This window comes from Lagopus muta, chromosome 16 (genome assembly GCF_023343835.1).
Source record: "Lagopus muta isolate bLagMut1 chromosome 16, bLagMut1 primary, whole genome shotgun sequence".
NCBI classification, from domain to species: Eukaryota; Metazoa; Chordata; class Aves; order Galliformes; family Phasianidae; genus Lagopus; species Lagopus muta.
The window spans coordinates 13,317,362-13,342,330 of record NC_064448.1 but is presented as its reverse complement, the minus strand read 5'-3'; the positions used below and the strand labels follow the sequence as shown (position 1 = coordinate 13,342,330).

Below are 24,969 nucleotides of genomic sequence, written 5' to 3'. Positions count from 1 at the left end.
CCGGGGTGGGCGGCTGAACCCGGTGATTAACGTGCGAAGGAGTGGAGCTCGTGCTGAATGCTGAAGGAACCTGTTGGGAGGAACTCGGGGAGGCACGAGAGGGCCGGAAATTACCTGGAGTCCTTCGGAGGACTAACGCAGCTGGAGAGGCACTGCTTAGCTCCGGTCATGTTCAACTACCTGGCAGTGGAGGTGAGGCCCCAGTCCCACCGCAGCTATGGGAGCCAGCAAGGGGTGTCTGGGCCACTGAAGAACCGCCTGGAGCAGCTGAAGAAGCCGTGGTGGAGGGAGCCCACCCCGCTGGTGCTGCAGCACAGCGAGTCGGCCAGGCTGGCCGTCGACGCCTTCCTGGAGCAGGGGGAGCGTGGCTACGTGAGTGCCATCACTGAGGAACGGGAACTGCCTTTTCTTTCCAGCCTGGACATGGAATATATGAGCCAGCAGAGAATCCAGAGCTTTCCGGAGCCCAATGCAAGGAAAGACAAAGAGGGTGAGCCTGCTGATGGAGATGGGTCCTCCCTCTACTCCGAGCTGACCTCTGGCACCTACTTTCCTCTCATGTCTGATGTGCACCCTCCGGAGCTGGAGCTGGGCTGGCCGGGGATGCCGATCGTCACCGTGACAGGCCAGACTCAAGCCACCATCATTTTCCAAAGAAACAAAGCTAACAGCATTAAGGATTTGCTCCGGTCTCTGATCAGCCGGGCACGGACGGTATGTACAGCGCAGCGTGGGCTCAGGGGGGTCTCCTGTCCCAGCACAAATCCCAGTATCTGGTCCTACAGCTGCACGCTGCCTGCTCCGAGCTGCTGCTGCAGTCTGGATGCCTGGCATGGTGTAGCTGCTCTTCCTCTATCAGATCTGTGACTCTTCCCGCTCCTTTCCTTCCCTGTAATTTCTTTCCCATTGGGATTTCATGTCATCCAGGCAGTGTGCTTTAAGGCATCCTGTCTGTGCTTGTAGGAGTGCAGAGCGCGGTGCTGAAGCCCGCAGCAAGCAGCAGGGCGTGCAGCATTGGTACTCAGCTGTGCTCAGCCCACAGCTGGGCCCCATCCGTTCCCCACTGTGTGGCCTCAGATCAGGGCTGTCTTGGCCTTTGGATCCCTCATGAGGTGGGACAGGAGGACAGCACTGGGGTTGCTGCAGGAGAACAGAGCAAACCAGTGGGATGAGAAGCCCTGCCTGTGGTTTGGGGTAGGCTAGAACACATCCTCATGTCTTCAGACTCCATGTGTGTGCTGCTCTGGGATGAGGGAGCTCAGCCCGTTTTGTCCTGTGGTGCCGTTCCTGCTGGGTGGAATCTCCAGCCCTCAGATGCCATCAGCACCGCGCAGCTGCAGCCTATCGAGCTCAATCCTACTGGGGATTTTCTTCCTCTTTTCACTCTGCTGTCATACAGTGTGCTAAAGCAGCCTCTCAGACGCATTTCCAGCTTTTATGAACCTTATACCCTTTATGGTTCTTTCAGTCTCTTCCGCGTTCATTTTTCTTTTGTGCTATTTTATTTCACAACTTCAGGGATACTGAGTTAACTTCCAGTGCAAAGTTCACTTCTAATCAGTCAGCTCCTCAGCAATTACTCTTATCACCCCAGTAATTTTTTGTTTCACTCTACAGGCATTCCCTTAAGTGCCCGGTAGAGAAAGCAGGAACTGCAGAACTGCTAAGCCTGGATATTAGCTGTGTCAGGAACGCCAACAGCAGAAAGAAGGAAGGTGTTATCTTTACCACCACCTGTAGAACAGAGTGAGCAGGTGAAGCTGTGGCTGTGGAGCAGCCCCAATTGCTGGGCAGTATTTTAACAGCACCTGACAGCCACGTGTAGCTGAAATACAGGGGAAATCTCCAATTATTTTGCCCAAAGGAGGACAGCTTGGCCACAGTGTTTCATGCTGAATTTTGATAGCACCCTGTAGGTAAATATAGGAAGTTTCATCCAGGAAGTAACCAACAAAGCGCTCTGTTTGCTCTTACGGCAGCTGGGTTATGTACCTTCCATCACCTGAAAGGTCCCGTGACGCTTTTCAGCAGTGGGGATTAAGGCACAGCCATGGTAGAACGCACAAAGTGAATGACTCCAAGGAATGGCCCCTTGCTTCCTAGCACACGTCCCAGATCTCGGACAACATTTTGATCCTTTAAACACCTGAAAAATATCTTGCTGCTGGATATCCTGGAGCTGCAGGGAGGCTGCACATTGGGGGATTTTTTATATCTAAGGGCATTTTGAGCTTTTTGTTCTCGCTTGGCTCAGAAGATCACTGACATTCTTCAGCCCGTTGTGTCCAAGCTGGAGATTTTCGTGCGGCGTTTTTGGCTGTTGTGTAAAATGGGCTAACGAGCTTTCAGCCATTTATTGGCTCTTTGCCATGTTCTGCTGGCTCCTGTTAGCAGCCCGCCAGCACTTCCCATGATTAACTCTGATTGACGGCAGTTCCAGCTCACTCACAACCCCAGTTACTCATCTTTAAGCAGTTACTGAGTCATTTTGCTCTTCAAACCACCCAAAAGGATGCTAGGTGTATGTCTGTCAGTGCTAAAAGAGCGACCAGAGGTGGAAGCACCTTTTGCCTGAAGTGCCAGTAGCAGCTGTGCAGGGAGCTGCTTGCTGCTTTGCAATGTTCTGGAAATACTTTCTGCATATTTTGCAACAGCGTATTCATCCTGACAAGTGATCAAAATGGCCATTTGTTTCATTGGTCCTTTTTGTTGGTGCAGTTTGTTTTCCTCCTTGGCTGCATTTATCAGCTTCTTTGGAGGTGTATTTTCAGATTTGAGCTTTTCCTTTTGCAGACATAAGAAGATGAAGCACAGCCACGCCTTAGCCTGCATTTGAAAACGCTCTCGTAAATGCTGTTTGTGCTGCCCGCACTCTGTTCGCTCCTCCTGTGCACCTTGGACCCTGGCTGTGTGTCTGCATTTGTGAGTGACAGCAGAAGGGTCCTTGATGGTCCCTCAGAGAGGCAGTGTATTGCTTGGAATGGCAGCACTACAGTAATGACCCAAACCACGCTATTGGCAAATACCAGTAAAACCAGCTGTGCTGGTTAGAAACCAGACAGATGGCAGCCCCAGCGGGATGCTGCTAAGTGCTGTAATTCCCAAAGTGATGACTGCAGTAATTGCTGAATTTGAGTTTCCAGAAGTTGATGCAGAAACATCATGATTTCACCCTACAACGGCAAGGTGTGAATTTCCAGAGCCCGTGGGCAGCTGACACTGCTGCATCTCGGTGAGGAGCAGGGAGGCCCTGAGCCAGCCCCAGCCTTGCAGCTCCCACCTCTGCACCCATGGACATGCGTCACTTAGGTCTGTAAGCCCAGGGTGACTTAATTGCTTGTAAGCTTGAGATAGAAGATGGCAGGAGCCTGAATGAGAGAGGATTCAGCACTTTCAGTGCTATAGCTTTGAGGCTTTAAATCTCACTTTTAGGAAAATTTAAAGGGGAAGATTTCTAGGGACTTCATCTCTCGAGACGTAGAGGATCACAGAATCTTTTGATTTGAAAGGGACCTTTAAAGTCCATATGGTCCTGCAATGAATGGGGACACCCACAGCTCCATCAGCTGTCCAGAGCCCTGTCCAGTGTGACTTGGATGCCTCCAGAGATGGGGCATCTCTCACCTCTCTGGACAACCTGATCCAGTGCCTCAGCACACTCACTGTAAAAAACTTCTTCCTTACATCCAGTCCAAATCTTCCCTCTTTTTGTTTGGAACCACTTCCCCTTGTCCTGTCACAACAGACCCTGCTGAAGAGCCTGTCCCCTTCCTTATTATAGCCCCCCTTTAGATGCTGAAAGGCTGCTATACTTTCGCTTTGAGCCAATGTTATTACTAGAGCTGCCTGCCTTGTTTACCAAGAGGATATGTTAATGGAGCTGCAGGTGCCCTGCGGCACCCAGACTCTGTACAAGGGACCCCAAGGGCTCCTGCTCCTCCACCACGTGGGGCTGTGCTGGGACACATCCTCCTCTCTGTCTCCACTGCAGTGTGCAGTGCCAGTGGGGCTGCTGGCCTTCTCCCCAGACGTTGGTTTTGGGTGCTCACCAGCACCACCAGGTGCAAACCTACCATGCAAGGAGGGCACGAATGGAGCCAGCATTTCTTCCAGCTCCTGATGCCAGGTGAAGGCCCATTTTGGAAAACATGAGTCTGGCTGCGGCGTGGGGCTCCACCCAGCTTGCACAAGCTGCTGCTCTGCTGCCCGAGGCTCCCGCTCCCACAGCGACGCCAGAGCCCTGCCACAGCACTGCCAGGAGATGCAGATCTGCCTGGCAGCCAGCTGTGCCCCAGCCCAGAGCTCTGCCACACGCAGCCAAAGCAGTGCCTGCTCAGCTGCATCCCTCTCGCGGTGAGCACTGCAGGGTGTCTGTGCTGCTGTGCGAAAATCCTGAATTCTGTGAAAAATGCTGGAGAAAAGCAAGCTGATGTGACCTGCTGCACCCACCTGGCACCCATGGGGCTTTTCAGCGTGGAGGAGCCAAGGCCAGAGAATCAACAGCCTCTGTTCACTGCATCTTATTGACTTTCCAAGGCATGTTTAGACTGTCTTCCAGGCCAAGCCTGCCGCAGGAGCTAAGCTGGAGACGAACTGGGCTATCATGAGGCAAGTGTGTCTGAGAGGGACCTGCCTGGGGCCCACACAAAGTTTGAGCTATAGATTTTTTCTTGATGCTTTTTCATTAGAGGATGAGTAGCCTACCAAAGTCAGTTGAATTGCCTGGTCTTGCGACCCTAGTCCTACTCTTTTTTGTGGATCTCAGCAGTACCCAGTGCTGCCAGCACAGCAACAGAGTCAGTTTGGGAAGCTGAAGATGCTTCCCACTACCTTCACAGTGCACACAGGGCTGACTGTGATGAGTGGTGGGATTGCAGCATGAGATACTGGTTTGCCAGAGCCTCATAAGAGCAACAAGAACTATGAAAAATACCTTTTGCGCTCAGGCTCTGAAGCTCATATCTTCCAGAGTGAGGGTGAAGGAGACATGATTTTGGCCTGGATGGTAGGAATGGCTTTTAGTGCTTGTGGGAAGAGTACATCACTTTCCTACAGCTGCCTTGTGTCCCACATATATGCCTCCAGGTAAGTGTTCCTTCACATCCCTCTATGGGCCTGGAGTCTCCTGCAGGAGGACCACTGTCAGTGCGAGGTATGTGAACAAGATGGTCTTTGGCTCTCAATTCAGATAGAGCCAGAAACCTTGTCCATCCACGAAAGTCATCAGAGGAAAGCTCACCCTACATGCCACCCTCCGTAGGTTGGCTTCGGCTATGGAGTGCTGTGCATTGCTGTGCTCTAGCATGAGCAGAAGACGTCCAGACAGGCTTCCCACCCTGCTGGGTGTATGCTGGGCAGCAGGAGCAAGCTCTGTCTCAGATTGTGCACAAGGTGTAGTGCAGGGCACAAGCACTGAGTGGCAGGGTGAAGTAGGCCATTGGAGTTTCACTGCAAAACTCAGAGCTTTTGGGTCATCCTTGTTTGGACATCCCATATTGGGTGCAGAAACTCAAAATCAGACCTAAGAACCATTTATCTTGCTCACTTCTAAGATATGGTTAGAACTCAGATCCTTGGTTGGTAATTCCAGTATTTCTTCAGCTTTTAAAATGAAAACAGCCTGTCTTAAAATCCTTTGTTACTTTTATTTTTCAGTCCCCCAGAGTGATGACCACTTCCCTGAGTTCTCAGTGTTAACTGATGCTAGATTAAGGTCTAGCTCACTAAATTGCTAGGATTGCTCCATAAGCACCTTCAAATGAAGTTCATCAGGCCTGGCTAATTTTCCAGCTCAGCAAGCACTCTGCTTCCAGGTTCTTCAATCTCCAAGCTGTCCCCCTATCCCCATCACTAATGGTGATGACCTGCAGATGGATCTCAGCAGTCTCTTCCTGATCCAAATAATGGCCTCATTGCTGTTGTCTGCAGTATTTCTGTGAGGAAAGGTGGAACAGCTTTTCCCCTTACACCCAAGTGTATTTACAGCTTATTTCCCTTGGTCTGTTGTCCTCGCTGCAGGCCATGCTGTGCTGTGAACTTCCTAGTTCTGGTACAACTCACTGTATTAGGTACTTGTCATGACCTACCTTCTATTTTCTGTGTTTTCCTTCTAATCTTTGAAGAATACATTTAGGTTGTCTGCTGTCTCTCCCAGCTCCATCTTTCCTCCTCGGTGGGATGAGTTGCCATAGTCTTCAATTCAATCCTTCCTCTTCGTAAGACCTTATCTTCGGTGTATTGAGATGGACTTTCTTGACATCTGTTTTTTGTTGTTGTTGTTTAATTTTTATGTTATTCCTTCTTTCCACTCTTGGGATTCTTAACTGCTCCTTCATGGTCGTGCTTAGAAATACGCTTTGAACTGTCAGTCTGCTTACAGGCAGAGTCGCATTCAGAACAGCTCTTCCATTGGTCGCTTCTCACCTTTTGTATGAAAACCATCATGAGTGTATTCATAGTCAGTATCTGTCCTGCTGTGTCTTTGCCAAAAAATAACTGGGTAGTCAGTGATTCTGCCTTTCCGCCAAAGCCTGAGCTCTGAGCAGCTGCCAGTCCTGTGAAGTGTCCCATCTACGTGATCTTTCTGGCCCAGTGATCTGTAGGCAGTCAATGCGTACGTTCCTTTCCGCGTTACTTACGAGGCAGATTCTTTCGGCCTGCTGATGTCATTGTGAGGCCACTTTCTATCATCTTCAAAATGGCGTTGCAATTGGGGGAAGTTATTCATGTCTGGAAAAGGGCAAACACCACACCCATCTTCAGGAACTGCAAGGAGAGCCCAGGGAATTACAGGCACGTCAGCCTCACCTCTCTCCTGAGGAAGAAAGTGCATCCTGGAACATAAATCCAGGTACAGGAAGAACAAGATATGAATGTGAATGCCAGCACACCTTGTGCCAGTCTGACACAATTCCCTTCTGTGAGGGGATGGCAGACGATGCGGATGAGGGAGGAGCAGCAGGCGCTGTGTTCCCTGAATTTAGCAAAGATTTGACGTGGTGTCCTGTAGTTCACTTGCAGCAAACTGCTAAGATGTGGCTGGGACTCGTGGACCGTGAGATGGGTGAAAGGAAATGGGTTTGACAGCTGCACTGAGGTGGTTCAAAGCCTAACTAATGGTGTTCCCTGGAGATCAGTGCTGGAGCCAGTACTGCTTTGTGTCTTTGCTAATGATCTGGAGGATGGGATAGAGTACAGCCTGAGCATGCTTGCAGGCTATATGACATTAAGAGCAGTCAATAAACTCGAAGGTAGGATTTGTGTTCAGAAGGATGTCAACAGGCTAGAGAAATTGGCTGATGGAAACCTAATGAATTTTAGGAAAGACAAATACACAGTCCTGCCTGTAGGAAGGAACAACTACACAGAGCAGGACACAGTGGGAGCAGCAGCCTAGGAAGCGGCTTTCTAGAAGAATGTCCTAGAAGGAAAGGGGTACTGATGGACAAGAAGTTAAGCAGAGATCACCGGTGTGCCCATGAAGGCCAGCTGCATGCCCAGCTGTGTTAGCAGGAGTGCCACCAGCAGGGAAGGGGAAGGGACCCTTCCCACGTATGTTCCATGATTCTGTTTGGTGTCCATAGGAGGTGATTTTGGAACAAGGACACATGAGCTACATACCTTCTTTACCTGTCAGTGTGCTCCTCGTGAAGAAAGCATGCTTCTCTAGGTTCATACACTAGTCATGTACGGAGTCACTCTTACACCAAATGAATCATGATTTTGGTCAGTCTCTGTTCTTCCTGTTTGCATGCCATGTTTCTGGCACATTTGCTTAAGGCAATGCATATTTGTTGCACCAGTGACACCGAGTTTGTGCACATGCATGACCCTTTCAGCTATTTCTTTCTGTGAAGGACGGATGGATGAGGCAGGCGGCAGCAGGACGGGGAATGTCTTCACAGTTATTAAGAGTGATTTTATCTCCCGTGATGGGGCAAGTGCTATTAAATGCAAAGTTCCAGAGGCAGTTTTTGCTCACGTGGTCATTGCTACTCTGTAGCTTTGGAGATTTGAATACTTCATTCTTAGTTTAAAGTACATTTGCACGTGAGATTTCAACTGTCTCCTTTTTTTTCTTCTTCTTCTTTCTTTTTCTCCCATCTAGGTAATAGCAATTGTGATGGATCTGTTTACAGACATGGAAATACTGTGTGACCTGCTGGAGGCCTCAAGCAGACGGCACGTTCCTGTTTACCTGATCCTGGATGAAGAGTACTTGAAGCATTTTGTGGAAATGTGCAATAAAATGTCTCTCACTCAGGACAGTTTCCCAGTAAGTGTTCAGTCACACTCCAGATGTGACAACCAAGTCTTGGAACCGATAAAAATCGATTGTTCTATTCATTCTGCCTGGCCTTTGGGACCTATCTGTTGACCTCTCTCAGTCCTTGCCCTAGGAAGCTGAATTGCAAGATCTAACTGGCTCTTAGTTCAGATCCCTGAGACCCCTCAGATCAGCTTTAGGTTCTCCCCAGAGCTACAGTGCAGCTCTGTGGCAGAGTGTGGGGAAGGAAAGCTGTGTGCCCCTCTGGAGGTCCTGATGCAGAAGCCACCATTTCCTCCTGGCCTCCTCTCAGTGTAAAACCAGAAGTTAAAAATGTCACGTCAGGATTTATTTCTGGGCTTGTGATTCTTTTTGGACCCTGTGTTCATGAAGGATTTGTGAAGAGCTTGATTCCCCACTCATTGGGATGTCATCAGCAACCATCTGTGGTGTCCACATATGCTCTAGGAGTTCATATTGCAGTGAAACAAGCACTTTTGGCTCAGAAACTCCCAGGCTCAGAAATGTCCCCCAGCATCGTGCTGTCCCCATATAACTTTCTGGCTGTCACCTCCCAGTGGAGGATGATTTTGATGTCATTTTTCAGTCCTACAAGGCCAACACTACTGGCTGTGCTCCTTCCTTCATGCCTTCCCTGGAGGAAGGGGCTGGTAGTCTTCCAGCCATCCATTTCATCTTTTCCTCACCTTGGGAAAACTCAAAAACAATGTTTTACAGCATTTTAAATACAGATAGATGCAATTGCAAACATCTAATTTCTTCCTCATTTTTAACCTGTCTACACAAAGTGTAATTTAGGGATGCAGCTTTCTTTCCCCGTGTTGGTGATGCTCTGTCCCTTCTCACTTCTCACAAGCCAGATCCATTCTGTCTTGCCTCTTGCCATGGCAGCTATTAGAGAAAACTACTTGCCAGAGCATGTTTGGTTTCATAAACAAATGAGTCCCTAATGTCACCTGGCTGATCCAGATAAATTCCACTTCTTCAAAATCTATTTTATTCACTTCTTATCCAAGAATCTGGCCATTGTTTTAAATTCAAATCAGCATTGGTTTACATCCATGGAGATGCCTGTGTCTTTTTGTTAGACCTGATGTCACCTCTTGTGCTTTAATGGTTAATTAACGCTTTCCTCCCCCATTCAGTGACTCATCTGCAGGTTTCAATGTGAAGTGCCCCTTAGGCTGCTGCATCTCAAGCAGTACATTAACACACGTGCTCTGATATTCACATCTAACTGGAATGAATGTACATATTTCATTCCTGGTTCTGGGTTGAGACCGGATATGATGGTAAATCTCCATCTGGAATAATTAATGACAACTCCGAGTGTAATGGGGAATTTTCTTACTTCTAAGAACTTTGTGTGAGCCTAATGCTGTTGAATCTTGCTGCTGAGCATCAGCAGATCTGACAGGAGTGCATCAAGCATTGGCAGCGGTCCCAGCAGAAGGTTTTTGTATTTTTTTCAAAGGGACATCTATTGGAGCTAAAAGTATGCTGAGTGGCAGTGACACATGGTGGTCTGGGTTTCCTGCAAGACTGCAGGATTCTCATCCTGCTTGGACAGCTGAAGGTCAGGATTGCCAAGGGGAAGAAGAGGATGGAAAAATTGAGCCAGTTGTCAGAAACTCATCCAGTTTTGGAAAGGAGAGAGGGAGTGAAGGTGCACTATGGAAATACATCTATGGGATATCTCTTACTTGTACTTGTTTCAACTTACGTGGGGGAAAAGGAAGCTGCTCTCTGTGAGAACCACTATTACTGAAACCTCAGCACTGGAAGAAAGAAAATTCCTGAATTGAATGGCAACAGGATTAGGTGATCACTTCCCCAAGCATATCTTGCTCTATTTCAGCAACTTGTGGTGACACTTCATAGTAGAATAGAACAATTTAGGTTGGAAGGGATCTCAGGAAGTCATTAAGTCCAGCATCCTGCTCAAAGCAGGATCACCTGAGAGGTCAGCCTGAAAATCTTCAAGCACAAAGATGGCACAGCCTGCTCTGTAACACGTTCCAAAGCCAGGCTGTTCTCATGGGGAAAGGTTCATGGTTCATCCCTTCTCATAGGTGACAACTCAGGAATGTTATGGGTTGCAAGAATAAGTGAGATCCACAGTGCAAAGCTCAAGAAGCTTCGGCTCTGTCCCTGCTAAAAGTTTCAATAAGCACAAGAGAAGACTGGAGAAGTACTTGGACAACTACAAGTAACATGAGGGGCAGCATCATAAATGCTTGCCTTGTTCCTGCTCTTCCCCTATCTCCCTATCGTGGCCTATGGCAGGAGATAGACTATAGGATTAGTTGGACCTTTGTCTAGAGGAGATTCATGAAGCCCTGAAGGCAGTGGTGCTGTTTGCATGGGCGGAGAGACTTCCTCAGCATGATGTGTGTGTTGAGCCTTTCCCTCCCAGCAGACGTTTCCAGGAAGCCCACCTGCTGCCCACAGGGCTCTGGCAGATGAGGAAGGTTGGAGGAAGCAGAACTGAGCTGGGCCTCCTGCAGGTGGTTGCCCCCAGCTCCTCCCCGAGGCACAACTTCTGGGTCAGGAGCTGCACATGAGGCCACAGACTGGGCCAGCCGGTCCTGGCTGCGTACAGGCAGCCCTGCAAGCCCACGCTGCTCATCCTGCCCTGGAGGAGGAAAGGCCACAGCCATTCCCAGGAGCAGCTGCTGGAGAGCAAGAAGATAGATGGGATATGGGTCTGTGCACTGTGTAGGACGTCTGCAGGCAAATCACAACTATTTGTCATAGAATCATAGAGTCATTACGGTTGGAAAAGACCACTAAGATCATCTAGTCAACCCACCACCACCATGCCCACTAAACCACATCCCTCAGTGTCACATCTACACCTTCGTCCTTTGTCTTCAGCTTGCCAGTTGGGTGTTAAAAACTGCTTTCTAGCTGGACTGAAAGATGCTGCATGGTGTGGGCCAGCACCCACCTCTGCAGAGGAGCAGAACAGCCCTGGCAGCTTGTGCCACCCATAGTGACCACTGCAGCCACAGCGTTCCCATGTGTGGACGCTGGCAGTGGGCAAGGATGACCTGCCCACAAAGATGTGCCTGCCCAAATGCAGTGGGGACAGGTCGTGGCACTTCCTGGCGTGCCAAGGCCGCTGCAGGTGGCCATGAACTGGCCTGGAGGGGCAGAAGGGGATGGGCTGGCAGGTGCCTGGAGGTGCTGCCTCACAGATGCTCGAGTTGTTTTGTTCGGCACCATTTCCTATAGACCTGTCCAGTAACTGCTTCCACCAGCTGTTCTCCTCTCCCGTTTGCCCCACCTCAGGTGCAAATAACTCCTATTATTGACAAAAACCTCTCCTTAAGACAAAGGCTCCTGTTGGATACCAGGAGCCTCATTTCCTTTTTTTTGTGCTGACAGTAGGTTTCATGGCTGAAGGTGGATCAGGGAAGCTCTTAAGACAGGTGAGAATCAGCTCTGCATTCACCTGAATGCAGCCACGTCAAATGTTAATATCATTTTAAAATATACTGATAAGGGAACTCTTAAAACACAGACATACTTTTCTGTAAATCTCTTATATTGAGCAGTATTTTTTTAAGAAGCCTGTCACTATAGAAAAATCAGAGCAGTGTACTCAATTTGATGGAGAATCAGTTGTTTTGGGTCTGAAATCAGCTTTAATGCAGAGCCACAAACTAGTGAGGTTAGCTGAGTATTAGCAATATTCTGGAATAAACTGTACTCTTGCATACTTCAGAAATGAGCTGTAGGATCACTGAATTCTCTTTTTTTTTTTTGTACCTAAGTACAACTTCTTTGTATTTACTGGCATTTTCATTTTATTTAAGCATGCATTGTGATAAAACACGTGGGATGTGGGACCCAGCAAACACTTGCTGCCACGCTGCATTCTACCTCTGGGCACAGCAATCCTGCGTGAGATTTCATTGCTGACAAGTTGTGGAACATCCCGGTTTGGCTCAGTGTGTGTTCCTTTACCATCTCTGCTTTCTTTGATTTCAGAACATGCGCATACGATGTCTGAGCGGAGACACGTACTACAGCAAAGCAGGCAAGAAATTTGTAGGCCAGGTTCTGGAGAAGTTTATCCTGATTGACTGTGATCAAGTTGTTGCTGGTACATACAGGTGAGAAAAAACAGCAACTGCTGACGCTGCATAATACTCCGTAATTCCTATTTTCTTTTCCCTGTGATAAAGATGTGCAGCTGTTCTTCTTCATGTTCTTACCTTCATAAGTGTCAGTTTTCACTCTGGTGCTTCATCCCTCACTCCATCAGCTCGCCTTACTTTGCTGTTTTGTTATCAGATCGCATTAACTGCCTGTCTGCCAACACTGACAGCTCCTGGAACAATGTCTATGAGTATCACCTAATTTCTTAACGATGTAAAAAAACGCCCTACCAGGTCAGATGTTGCCCCACCTTTCCTCCCACAGTGCACACAGTGTTTGCATCAGGCCTGGTGGAGAGCGCTTCCCTGCTTGTTCCCTTCTGGGTCTGTTTTGGATCTATTACTCCTGACAGTGACCAGCTTTCATTGAATTTTTTCAGCTGCCGTTGTACAGTCAGTGTTTTTACCCAGTTACCTTTCCTGAAATTGAATGTGCACATGCTGTGTTTATTTAGATTGCTCTCTCCCACCACAGGGTTGAAATTGTACTGTGAGCAGCATTACAAAGTGGCTCTTCCACTTCTGCCTCTTGAACTGAGTCTCATGCATCATTCCTGCCCACATCCTGAACGGCATCTTTTCTTGTGGGTCAAACCATTTAGGCTAGTTAATTCTGGGAAGTAATTGCTTATTTCTTCCAAGAAGTTTTTCTCCACAGCTCATCCCCTTGAAGCATTGGCCTTACTCTGGATGTGAAACCTCCTGCTCTTACAACTGCCCTAATTTTGCAGCTCTAATCTCACTTCACACCGCCTCATGCTGTTGCACTCTGTACTGTCCACCACAAACAGTGCAACTCCCCAGGGCGGATTGTTTGGCCATTTCTATTGATGCCCAGCAATACTTCATCCTCCCTCCACCAGGTCTCCTTGAGCACTGCTCTCTCTCCTTCTTTCTTACTCTTTTCCATCCCCTACCCAGAGCCAATAACCATCCAGTCAGCCACTGGTGCTGGAGCTCCTAGCTGCACTTCCCTTCTGCTGGATCACCACTGAGTGTAAAGCTCTCCTTCTACCAACCTCTGCCACTAAAAGATACAAGTACTCGATCCCAACTGGCTATGTCAGTTTTCTATTTAAACAATATGGAGAGCAGTGCCTTTGCTGGCATTTTGGCTGTGCTAACACAGGGATGTAAGATGGGGTGCCTGGAAACATCACTCCATCTCTGTTGGCTGCACCGGGGGTTTGGATAACTGAAAGCACTCATTTTAAATGGCTAAAGTGGGGCATGGGTCTGCTGGGCTGCACTCCACAGCCGTGAGAACATTTTGTTAATTTCCCTGTTGCCCTGAGTCAGGGGATTGCTTGAAACACAGATCAGTTCCCTGGGTCAGTTCCTCTCCTGCTGGCCTGGAGCAGGGCTGTGGATCCAACGCCTGCTTGCTCTCCCTAGATCGCTGTAGCTGCATCTTCTCAGGTTGTAGAGGATATCTGCTCAGCTGGATATGGCCTTGTGTCTGATTCCCTGCTGTCCCACCAACCACCCCATGTTCTGCACTGTCAGAAATTGTCTCTGTCTATGGAATTTGGACAGAAAAATTTCCACAGGAGAAAAGCAGGTACACTGCAGCTTGGCACTGTACCAGGTACAGCAGCCAGATAAATAACTCTCCCTGCAGTTGGGAACACGAGATTCAAAGGACGAGAGCAATTCCTCAGTGAAGCTGGATACTTTGCTCAGGAGACTTGTGTGCCAGGATCAGAGGCTTCAGGAGCTCTGGGGCTGGATGTTGTGCGTGCTTCTTCATGCTCACTTTCCCACAGCAGACTTTTCCCACCTTGATTGTTCCGTCTTTGGCCTCCACAACAGCCTCCGGCAGTGAGTTATGCAATTTAATTTATGCTCTGTGTGAAGTGATCTATTGTGTTTACATTGTCTTCTGCTGTACAATTATATTTGGTGCCCCCAAATTTCCATAACTCGGGAACAGTAAATCACTGTTCTCTATTTATTTCCTTGACTGCATCCATGATTTCATCTTCCTCCATTACAGTCTCTGTGTGAATCATCTCACAGCTGAAGTATCCTTAGCTCTTCAGTCATTTCTCATGCAGAACTTCCAGACCTTTAATCATTATTGCTGTCTTTTGAGAGACAAATTGACCAGAACTGCATGAGGAGGTCAGATATCCCCACTCACTATACTTCAGCATAGGTGTAAGGGGGACGTCCCTCCTTGTCTCCACTGTGGCAGTTCCCAGCCTGCTGTTTGCCTTTCTGGCCAGTGCGAAGCACAGCAATGATTGTTTAGAACTGTCCATGGGAACTCTGGCCATTTTCCTAAGGAAATATTATTTCCTGTAATATCTGAGAGCTCATCAGTATATACAGAACATCCGATTTTTGCAGCAGTTTGCATCTACTGACGTAGAATTTTGTCCACCATCACGTCACTATACCATAAAATCCTCTCACCACTTCTTACATTGTCCAGTTTTCCCAGGACAATTCTGTTGGGTACAAACTGCTTTCATACAGCTTTCCAAAACTTGTGGGATCCCAGTGGGTACATTAAAATTATCGTTAGCGTTTGCTTCCCATCTTCAGCCAGCTCCTTGGGAAGACATTCTTCTATGCTCCACGATCACTTAAGCTTTCTAAGAGTCCTCGATGAACGGCTGTGTCCAGATCTCTGTAAATTCACCCATTGCACACTGAGCAGACGGTGCACGTCTGTGTGCTCCCTGCCTCCTCCAGAGAACGGCAGCAGGCTTTGAGGCATGGCTTCCTTCCACAGAAACATGCTGAGTCTTCAGCGTTATGATTATAGCTCTGTGTGCATCTCATCATGTTACTTTCTGTTTGCTTCTACCAGTCTGTTCGGTATGGAAATAAGCCTGGCTGCTTCGTAGTTTTCCAGTAGCTCTTTGAAAGGTTCGCATTGACGACTTCCATTCCTCTGTTACCATCTTCAATTTGAAATGATAGGTTATTCTCTGGTTAATAATTGGAAAATTGCTGACTTCCATTTTTTGAAGGCTATTTATTTTAGTGTTTTCTTTTACTGTGCCTTTTGACTCTGGTGGCATTTGGATGCGTTGTCTTTACTTTATAGCTATATTTGCTCTGAGCCTCCAATATAGCATCTTTAAACAATCTTCACGCAGCCTCTTTGAGCAGTAACCTCTTTGGTTACTCATCTAAATTATTAATAGCATTCCTCACTTTCTCTTTTCAGTTAAACATTACTGTTGTGGATCATTTGCCTCCTGAAAGTATATTTGATAGGTGTATGTCATCGTTATTTTTGCAGAGTGGCGTTTCCAAAGGAGCTATTTCTCCTTTTGTAGGTTTTCTGGTTAGTTTCTCCCCAAATCAGTCATTTATAAAGGGCAAAATGCAGTTTCTGCAGCTCTCCTAGTCATGGCCTCTATTCAGTGTAGATATAACTGAGATCTCTATATTCCTCTGCCTTGAGCACACCATGTGCACTGTCAGTTCACAATACAGACCCACTCCTACGTTTTCCGTATTTGGGAGTGGAATTGTAATCTAGCAGGGATATATTGCATTTAATGATGCATTATTTACATTATTTGACTCATTTTTCTTTAATGTTTTGTGCCATTCCCCCAGCAACATATCTCCTATTCATTCTTTCTGTAACATTTCTACACTTCAGTTACACTGTTCCCCAGTTTCTTTTCCCCAGTCTCCTTCTGAGATGATTGCTGCGTCAAAGTCATCATTCCAGCTCAGGCATCTCACAATATCTGTCACTTTAGTTTAGAAAATCTGTGCATGTGTGTATCTGTGTGTGTATCTGACCAGGCTGCCCCACACTGACCACTTCTCTAAACACAGCTTTATTTTTTCAGCTGTTACTTATTGACCCTAAATCCTTACTGGCGTTTCATTGATTTCCCCCTGTCCTTACATCAGAATACGTTTCTGCTTTTATTCCTAAGTTAGAGTGGGCAGCTTCAAACTATTCTGCATATCACAGAATCATAGAATCATCGAATGGCCTGGGTTGAAAAGGACCACAATGATCATCTCATTTCACCCCCTTGCTACGTGCAGGGTCGCCAAGCACCAGATCAGGCTGCCCAGAGCCACATCCAGCTTTGCTTCATATTCTCATTTCAAACCTCCTGAAATGTTCTTTTACTTCTCTGTTCCATTCTAAATGTTGTAGAGGGAGCATTTTATGAGGCTACCAGAAAATCCTGATTGCTTTCTGCCTCCTACTTAGATGCTCTTTTACTTTACATCCAAGAACCTATGCAGGCATTGACCATTGGCTTCTCTGTAGCGCTCCATAACTTCGATCTGCCATCCTTCATCCTACTGTCCTTGATCTCATCTTCGTTCTTTACTGACATCCTGTCTGAGCCTTCCCACATCTATTTACTTTCAGTACTTCCCTGTTGAACTGCATCTGTTTATTTCAGGACCCTTGTCGAGTTCAGGCCCACGCAGCTCCTCCCCATTGGATCTGATTTGCTGATGTAATGGGTGCACACTCATTCATGAAGCTGCTTGTGGAGATATGGAATAGCAGCTGAGATCCCCTCGAGTTTCAGTACATACTCCAGTGCTGACAGTGAATCCATCCGGGTGCTTGGTCTGCCCGCACTCTTTCCTTCAGGGGGGAGGTTTCTTTCTCTGTTCTTGACCACTCAGGCATTTGGTGTCTCTTAATTCTTCAGCTGTAAGAAGAGAATACTTTCTCCTCACATAGGTTCTCATGTCGTGCCTGAACTTCTGACCTCTCCCCATGTCTGTAGCCGTAAGATTCCCTCCTCTGACTAAATATTTCCATTGCTTCCCTTCCTCACCATTATGTTTCCTGTCATTAACAGGGACATTCCTGTCATTAAAAAGGAAAACAAGGCTCACTGAGCTAAGCAGATATCCAGAAAAAGCAATAATCTAAAATTCTAAATATAATTGTATCTAGTTAGTATCATTCTGGGCACCAGAAGAAATAGCATTTCCCTGAGCACTTTTTAGCCTGACAGAGTGAAGGGCACAAATACATTTATTAGTGCAGCAGAAGCCCAAGGGCAAATGGGGCTAGAGCTAAGCAGATTTTGAACAGGAAAACTTGAGTAAACATTTGCCAGGCTAGCGGTAGAGAAAAGAGGTGGTACTGTCAGCCTGAGGGCAGTTACAGGGCTGTTTGTGCTGCCCTAGGGGAGGTTTCTCAGTTGAAAATGGAAGATGGTCAAAGTACATCCTGCCAGTGGCACAGGGAGGAAAGAGCTCGGTGTTTGCTGTATATTCTTGAAAGAAACGCAGTACTTGGGCTCGAAGCTGACACGACCCATGAAACTGGAAAATAAGGGAAGAAAGCTAAGAGAGGGTTACAAAACTCCACCCCTGGCTTCAGCATGAAGGAAGGCAAAAACAAGTGCACAGGTGTTTGGCAGAGGGAAGGTAAAGCTAGAAGGGTTTGAAGCTGGAGGAGGCTTGGCTTTTCTTCAGGAGAGAAGTGCTTCTGCCCTCAGGTAGCTGTGCCCCACACAGGAGGAAAGAGCTTTTAAGAGAGAGCTCCAGATCTAACCCAGGGAGCAGTCATCTTCAGAAATGAATTGCCAGTAAGCAGAAAGTGAGTGCAGGGGGAATGGAAAGCACAGCACATCAGCCAAGGAACCCCAGGCTGAAATGTAAAGCACTGAAGTGCCAGCAGATAGGCGATGTAAAGCTCTGCAGAGCACACCAAATCAAAGAGGAGGAAGTCCTCAGGTGTACAAATAAAAACTGAATCCAGAAGGAAGAGCCGAGGCATTGTGAGGTGAGGGTGAATAAGTAATAAGGGATAACCAGGATGGCATGCCCAAATTAACTGAATACATTGCACTGTAATATATTTATATTTTTAAAATATATTTAAATATATTTATATACATTTTTATATATTTATATATAAAAGATGTAAAAACAGGGATGAAAATGATTGCAAATGCATTGGAAACAAGTTTAAAGAGCTTATCATGATAAAAACAGGTTATTATCATCTCAGATATTAGAGAGGAAATGTCACATGAAATTAAACGTCTGGAAATAGTACGTATAGTAAGTGTGCTTAATGTACCACATAGTGCCTCTGTTGAGCAGTGATGCACAGAGGCTGTTTGGGCACACAGAATGCGGACAGAACGCTTGGCAGCGTCAAGCAAGAAAACGATGAAGACGAGTAATAGGAATTCCAGAGGGAACAAAGCCGCTGCTGCACGTTGTTATCTTCTCAGCCCGACGCACTGAAGCAGAGCGGCTGAGCGCAAACAACGACAGCACGGCTGTGAGAAGGCAGCGGCTCCCCGGCCGCCACGCGGTGCCCCAGGGGCACGCGGAGGGGCTGAGCCCGCTGTCCCAAACGCTGCCGAGCTCACACAGCTCGGCTGAGACATGCGGAGCGCCGGGCGGGCGCTGCCCCAGCCCTCGGTGGTGCTGCAACCCCATCTCCCGGCCGAGGGCTGAGCTGCACGGCCCCGTGCACACTGTGCTCTGCTGCCGCTCTGCCTGACTGCAGGGCCGGGCGAGGGCTGCTGTCCTCCGGCCTCCCCGGCGCTTGCCCCGGGGCGATCTGCAGCTGGCTGCTCCCCGTGTAGCAGTCCCTTGTGGAAGCAAATAATGGCAGTGTATTCAGTTAATTTGGGCATCCCATCCTGGTCATCCCTTATTGCTTATTCACCCTCACCTCACAATGCCTCGGCTCTTCCTTCTGGATTCAGTTTTTATTTGTACACCTGAGGACTTCCTCCTCTTTGATTTGGTGTGCTCTGCAGAGCTTTACCTCGCCTATCTGCTGGCACTTCAGTGCTTTACATTTCAGTCTGGGGTTCCTTGGCTGATGCACTGTGCTTTCCATTCCGCCTTTTGAACCCTTGTGAACTTTCAGCATCCAAAGCGCTCTGCAGGGAGGACACCCTCAGCTTGCTGTGCGTTGTGCTGTGGTGGGGAAGCACCTCTTTTTGTCTGCACTGAGTTTGTAACCCGTTAGCTTCATTCAGTGCTTCGCTTTTATACCAAAATAGATCAGGAATGACCATTTTTGCTTCTCTTTGCCTTAGATGGGCTGAAGGAGTTGGGCTTGTTCAGCCTGGAGAAGAGAAGGCTGCAGGGAGACCTCATTGCAGCCTTCCACACTCAAATAGGCAGGAAGTCAACATTTTACATGGACAGATAGTGATAGTACAAGAGGGAGTCGTTTTAAACTGTAAGATGGGAAATTTAGACTAGATGCTGGGGAAATTTTTCACTGAGGACGGTCAGGCTGTGGCACTGCTGCCCACAGAAGTGTGAGTGCCTCGTCCCCGGAGGTGTTCAAGGCCAAGGTTGGATGGGGTCCTGAGCAGCCTGATCTGGTGCCTCATTTAGTGACTGGCAGCCCTACGCACAGCACGTGGGTTGGAACTGAATGATCTCTGAGGTCCTTTCCAACCCACCCAATCTATGAGTCTGTGATTCTATGACCCTATGATTCTGTGGCTCTTTCCTCCATGGCATTCATGGAGAAAAGACATTTGTCAGTTTGTGTGAGAGACTTCTGCTTTGTCCTGCCCTGTCCCCCAAGCGAGTGCCTGCTGTCCTCAGCATGCAGTTGTCTCCAGGAGATGGCTTTGGGTAGCATGGCAGCATGCTGTGCCTAGCCATGCACTGCCAACAGCTGTCATACTCCTGGCGTTCCTATTACATACAGAGACACCAGATCTTGGCCTGCATTGTCCCATGTCCCACCATAGGCTGAAGAACATGAGTTTGTTGGCACAGGGCTGGGTGGAAGCTGTAGTGGTGGATATAGCCATGGCTGGCAAGGCCACATCATCCTGTCATGGAAATGATGGCGAGGAAGAGCTGTGCCTCAGCACAAATCCAGAGCTCCTTCATCACATCAGGGTGCTTCAGGTCCTGTTGAGATGTGAAGAGGGCAGGACCTGTTGCATTAGCACAGGAAACTGCAGTACTCCAGTTGGACTGAGGAAAGGAAGAACCATGAGAGGAATGGGTGGTGGGACAGTCATAAGGCCAGGGGGTTCCCCCTTGTGGGGGAAAGGCAGGTTCCTGTGGTAGGGCAGGGAGAGCTGCCTCGTGCCTTGCTCTAGGGAGATGGACCTTGGACCAGAGGGTGGGAGAAGACTGAGGCAGAAGGTGGAAGTCATGGTGTCCAGAGAGGGAAAGAAAACTTAGACAAACTCTGTTGTTTGCCCGCTGCTAAGGTGAGGCCAGAAGCCTTGATGGGTAGCTGTCGTGATGCTCCTGCTAGGCTGTGCGAGTCTATGAGACATGAAACCTCCTAGCCAGCATGAGGAGGGCCTCTTGCTCAGCTGTGCTTCCAGCTCTCCTGGCAAAAGTGGTAGATGTGGGTGGACAGGGATGGCAGCATTTTCTTCCACTTGTTTACTCCCATCGTTCACAGGATGGTGCTCACGATCTGAGGGACACAAGCCTGCCCCTCCAGAGCATGGGTGCTCAGCCCTATCAGCCCATTTGTGGTTCTGAGGAGTTCAAGTGAGCTCAGGTGTTCGTGCAGGCATCCCATAGCTGTCCTCAACAGCCTCATGGCCTATGAGCAGCTGATAGACTTCTCAGTAGATGGCTCCAAATAGTGCCTGTGCCATGCCATGGGTGACAAAACGCTGCGGGTCAGCCCTGCACTGGGGCATCTGGAGTTGTAAGGACTGCAAAGTGTGGACACAGCACACCTGTGCAGAAGGGCAATAGCTGTCAGTAACACAGATGGGAAGAGCAGCATCCCTGGGAGCCAGGCAGTGCTCCTGAGATAGATGCCTTTGAGGAAGTAGATATGGACTACATGAAATTGCCTGTCTGGGCTCTCAGATTTCTTCAAAGAACTCATGTAGCTTTGTGAGAGATGACTTTCCTTTACAAAAGCCACCTTTCCTATTATATTGTATTTACCTACGTGGCCATTAATTCCATTCTTGAGAAAGAGTCTCTGCTAATTTGTGATGTGTGGTTATGAGCCTTAATGGTCTGGAACATGAAAAAAAATTGTATCACATTAGCAACCTTCTGATAATTAAAGCACTTTCAAGTGAGAGATTATACATCCTACATAGTTGTTGAGCTGCTTTGTCCTTTGGTGCTCTCAAGTTAATGTTAAGTGGTCCTGCAAATGTTTTGCTGATATGTTTTCTAACTTCTTCTACATAGGTTTCAGTGTGAGACTCATTCTCTCATTGTGTATAAAGGTGGATTCAGGGCAGGGACCATCCCAAGCTCCTGCATGGTAAACACCAATGCAGAATTCTCTTAACTTGCCATTGGACCACGCATTAACCCCAGACTATTACTGAGTATTGCTTCTTATACCTTTTGTAACTTGTGACTTACATCATTACAAGCCATAATGACTTTGTACTGCTCAGGAAGAAGCCAAGAGCTGCTTTTCCTACTCTGAGTTCCCAGATAGCTGCACTGTAACATAAACATGGATGAGGTCCCAAAACACAGTGTCAGCACCTTGTCCTGAGATGACATTTACTTGGGAACAAATGCAACCTCCCACTGCAATTGCTTTCCCATGGCTTCTGTGATTTCACCCTACTCTTGTTATATGCTATCTTGTTTTAGCAACTGATAGCGCAGCCTTGAGGTGGCACTTCTGCCCACAATGGTCCTGTTTCATTTAACACAATTAGTCTGTTTACTACAGTGAGAATAAAGGGAGAAGCTGAGGATTGGGATATCCAGGAGCCTGTGGAGCTTACCATATAGATGAAGCTTCCCTGTTTAATCAGGGAAAATGAAGACTGGGAGGAGAAATGTGGTTACTATCTGTAGACATGCAGTGGGGAGCAGAGAGCTCTTTAAGTTACAGTTGGCACAAACAACAGGTGGGGCTAAACAGGTAAGGCAAATATGCAGACTGATAATAAGAGAAAGTGCTTCATCAGCTGGAACAAAACTGATTATTTTTTTTTAAGAGTATAACAAGCTCTCCCAAAGGATCTCAGTTCTAACGCCACATCTTTCTCAACTGGATGGTGATGAAAAGATAAAATGAGTTGGGGAATCTTATGGCAATACTTATGGAAAACAACATTGGTTTTCCTGTCCTGTGCTATCTCTTTGGGGCTCTGGAGACCTTCTCTGCTCCTCAGGACAGTGCTTGAGATCTCCATTCCTGCCTCACTGAGCAGCCCCCTCGAGCCCACCGTGTTGCAGATCTTAGGGACATGAGGACAGAGGACATGTTGAGGCAAGGGAAGAGAAGGGGAGTCCAGGCATGCCTTGATACCCCTCCAAAAAACTCTCCTTGCACTCTGTGAAAGGGGATGAAGCACTGTCTTGTACAGGACAAATGCTGAGCTAGGAGGTCTGCAATGCAAACTGGGCAGAAAGAGCCTTTCCATACAGAATTCAAGAAGAGTTTGAACAACACTCTTAGAAACACAGTTTGAATTTTGGGCGCTCCTCTGTGAAGCCAGGAGGTGGACCTGATGATCCTTGTGGGTTTCTTCCAAATCAGAATATTCTATGACTCTATGAATGCCGTGTGGACTTGTGTTTCAATGAACCAGAGCCTCTCCATTGTCAGACAGCTGCAGGTCTCCATGCTGCTGCCCAGTGGCAGCATCCCACACCTCCCACACAGGCTGACCAGCCTGCCCATGAATGTTTCACTGGTGTTCTCCACCACCTGAATGGGACTGGGAGTGGGAAAAGATGCTTGTCTGTGGGCAGAGTGCTAGCAGAAAGAAGAAGAAACAGCCTGAAACACGCTGATGTGCTTTTTAGCACAAGGCCCATTTGCTGCTCTGTGCCCTTAACAAAGCTTTCTTAGCATTTTTTTAAGTAGCTTTTTTAACCTACTGTTAGTGTATTAGTGGTTGCTACACTCGCTGTACAGGCTACCTCTTGTCTGTTGCTTATATTTTCATACACCTCATCATATCATCAAGCTGAAATTAAATGACCTTAAGTAATTATATAACGTGTATAGCCATTGCTACATGTAGCCTCAATTTGCATACTTCAGAAGAAGTGTTAATTCAGAAACATGAATGGGGTAGCGATACATCACTTAGATGTCAAAATCAATGCCAGGTGTCTGTATGAACAGAAGTTACATGTGACTTTTTTTCCTTTTTTGCAGTTTCACGTGGCTTTGCAGCCAAGTCCACACCAGCCTGGCAACCCATTTCCGTGGTCAAATAGTTGCAGAGTTTGACAAGGAATTTCGGTACCTGTATGCAGAGTCCAAAGCAGTGACCAGCTTCTGTGTGCCAGATTCCTCACTTCAGATCCCCTCGGAAGGTGACGATTTCCTTTTGAAACCCATCCGCATGAATGACGCAGAAACCGTGAGCGCCTCCAGCAGCCTCTCCAATGTAAGCATCAAAAGCGTAAAAATGTCTCCCTTCATGAAAAACTCCAGCTACAATGTTCACCAGGACAGGCAAGATTGGAGCCCTGATTCTGGTGATAAGAAGGGGAAGGATGACGCGTCTCTGAAGCCCGCTTGCCCTACGCAGCAAGGGGAACCACCAGATTCGGCTAACAGTCCTCCGAATAAATCCACGCTGTATCACAAACCAAATCTCATGACAGGGAGGACATTCTTGCAGCCAGAGCTATCCCCTGTCTTTGGTTCCTACAAACCTTATTACCAAGGTGATGACAGGGCCAACAGTGGCCACTGCTCCACGCTGACGCAGGAGCCAACACAGCAGTGCCCTTCTGAAGGCACCAGCAGCACCGGGCCGAGCACGAAGCAGAAAGGGCCTGCTGCTCCCTGTGGGGAACCAGCAGCAGAAAATGACAGCAGTTTTTATGGGATGGAGAAAAGACAGGGTTTTGGACAAGGGAAATTGGACTTGCTGTCTCCGTACAACCAGCCAAAACGTGAGAAAAAGCCTGTAGTTCCTTCCTACGATAAACTCACTGAGGACATGCTGTCGGAAAAGAGCAGCGCGTACGGGGCTGAGAAAAGAATGACTCTTGGGCACAGTAAACTGGATCTGATCACCAAATACAACAAGTTGAAATCCAAACACATACACAGTCGGTTCGAACTCTGACCTGGTTCTCCCGCGCCCTGCTGTGTCCTTTGGTCTTAGTTTCAAGCGGTTACCACCAATCATTGTATCTGGGGCTTGAAATCAAAATATGGGTGGGAAATTGGTCTTGTTGCTATTAAAAGGTGTCTGTGTTACACTGCAATTTCTGATATATTCAGATGACTGATTCAGATGAGATTAGCAAGATTAATTCAAATTTTCAACTACAAAATGATAGCAAGAGAGGCAATGTGACATAAAAACGATACACACTTCTACACACTTCTTACCCATTTCCCCCTAAACCTAAAGTAAAACCCCCACAAGAGCTGCAAACTGGAACTGAGGTTTCCAGGACGAACCCCTGTTCTCTTTGCACCGAGCAATCCCACTGTCCACTTTCTGAAAATGAAATGAGCAAACGGGGTGATGTTAGAAATAAAAGTGCTGTTTCTGCTGGAAAGCCGTGTTGGGTCCCTGCTGCATGGGGAGCAGCCCAAGCTCAGCCGTGCCGTGCCGTGCCGTGCTGTGCCGTGCCGTG

At 47.7% G+C, this 24,969-nt stretch overlaps 1 protein-coding gene across 1 annotated transcript; it reads left to right on the top strand.

Annotated features, from left to right (window-relative positions):
- On the top strand, nucleotides 1–24,867 carry FAM83C (family with sequence similarity 83 member C). The gene is made up of 4 exons (XM_048962795.1): nucleotides 1–714; nucleotides 8,108–8,275; nucleotides 12,284–12,408; nucleotides 23,525–24,867. Exons 1-4 carry the CDS (start codon nucleotides 58–60, stop codon nucleotides 24,447–24,449), a joined length of 1,875 nt encoding a protein of 624 aa, XP_048818752.1. The 5' UTR covers nucleotides 1–57; the 3' UTR covers nucleotides 24,450–24,867.
- Nucleotides 24,868–24,969: the final 102 nt, after the last annotated feature.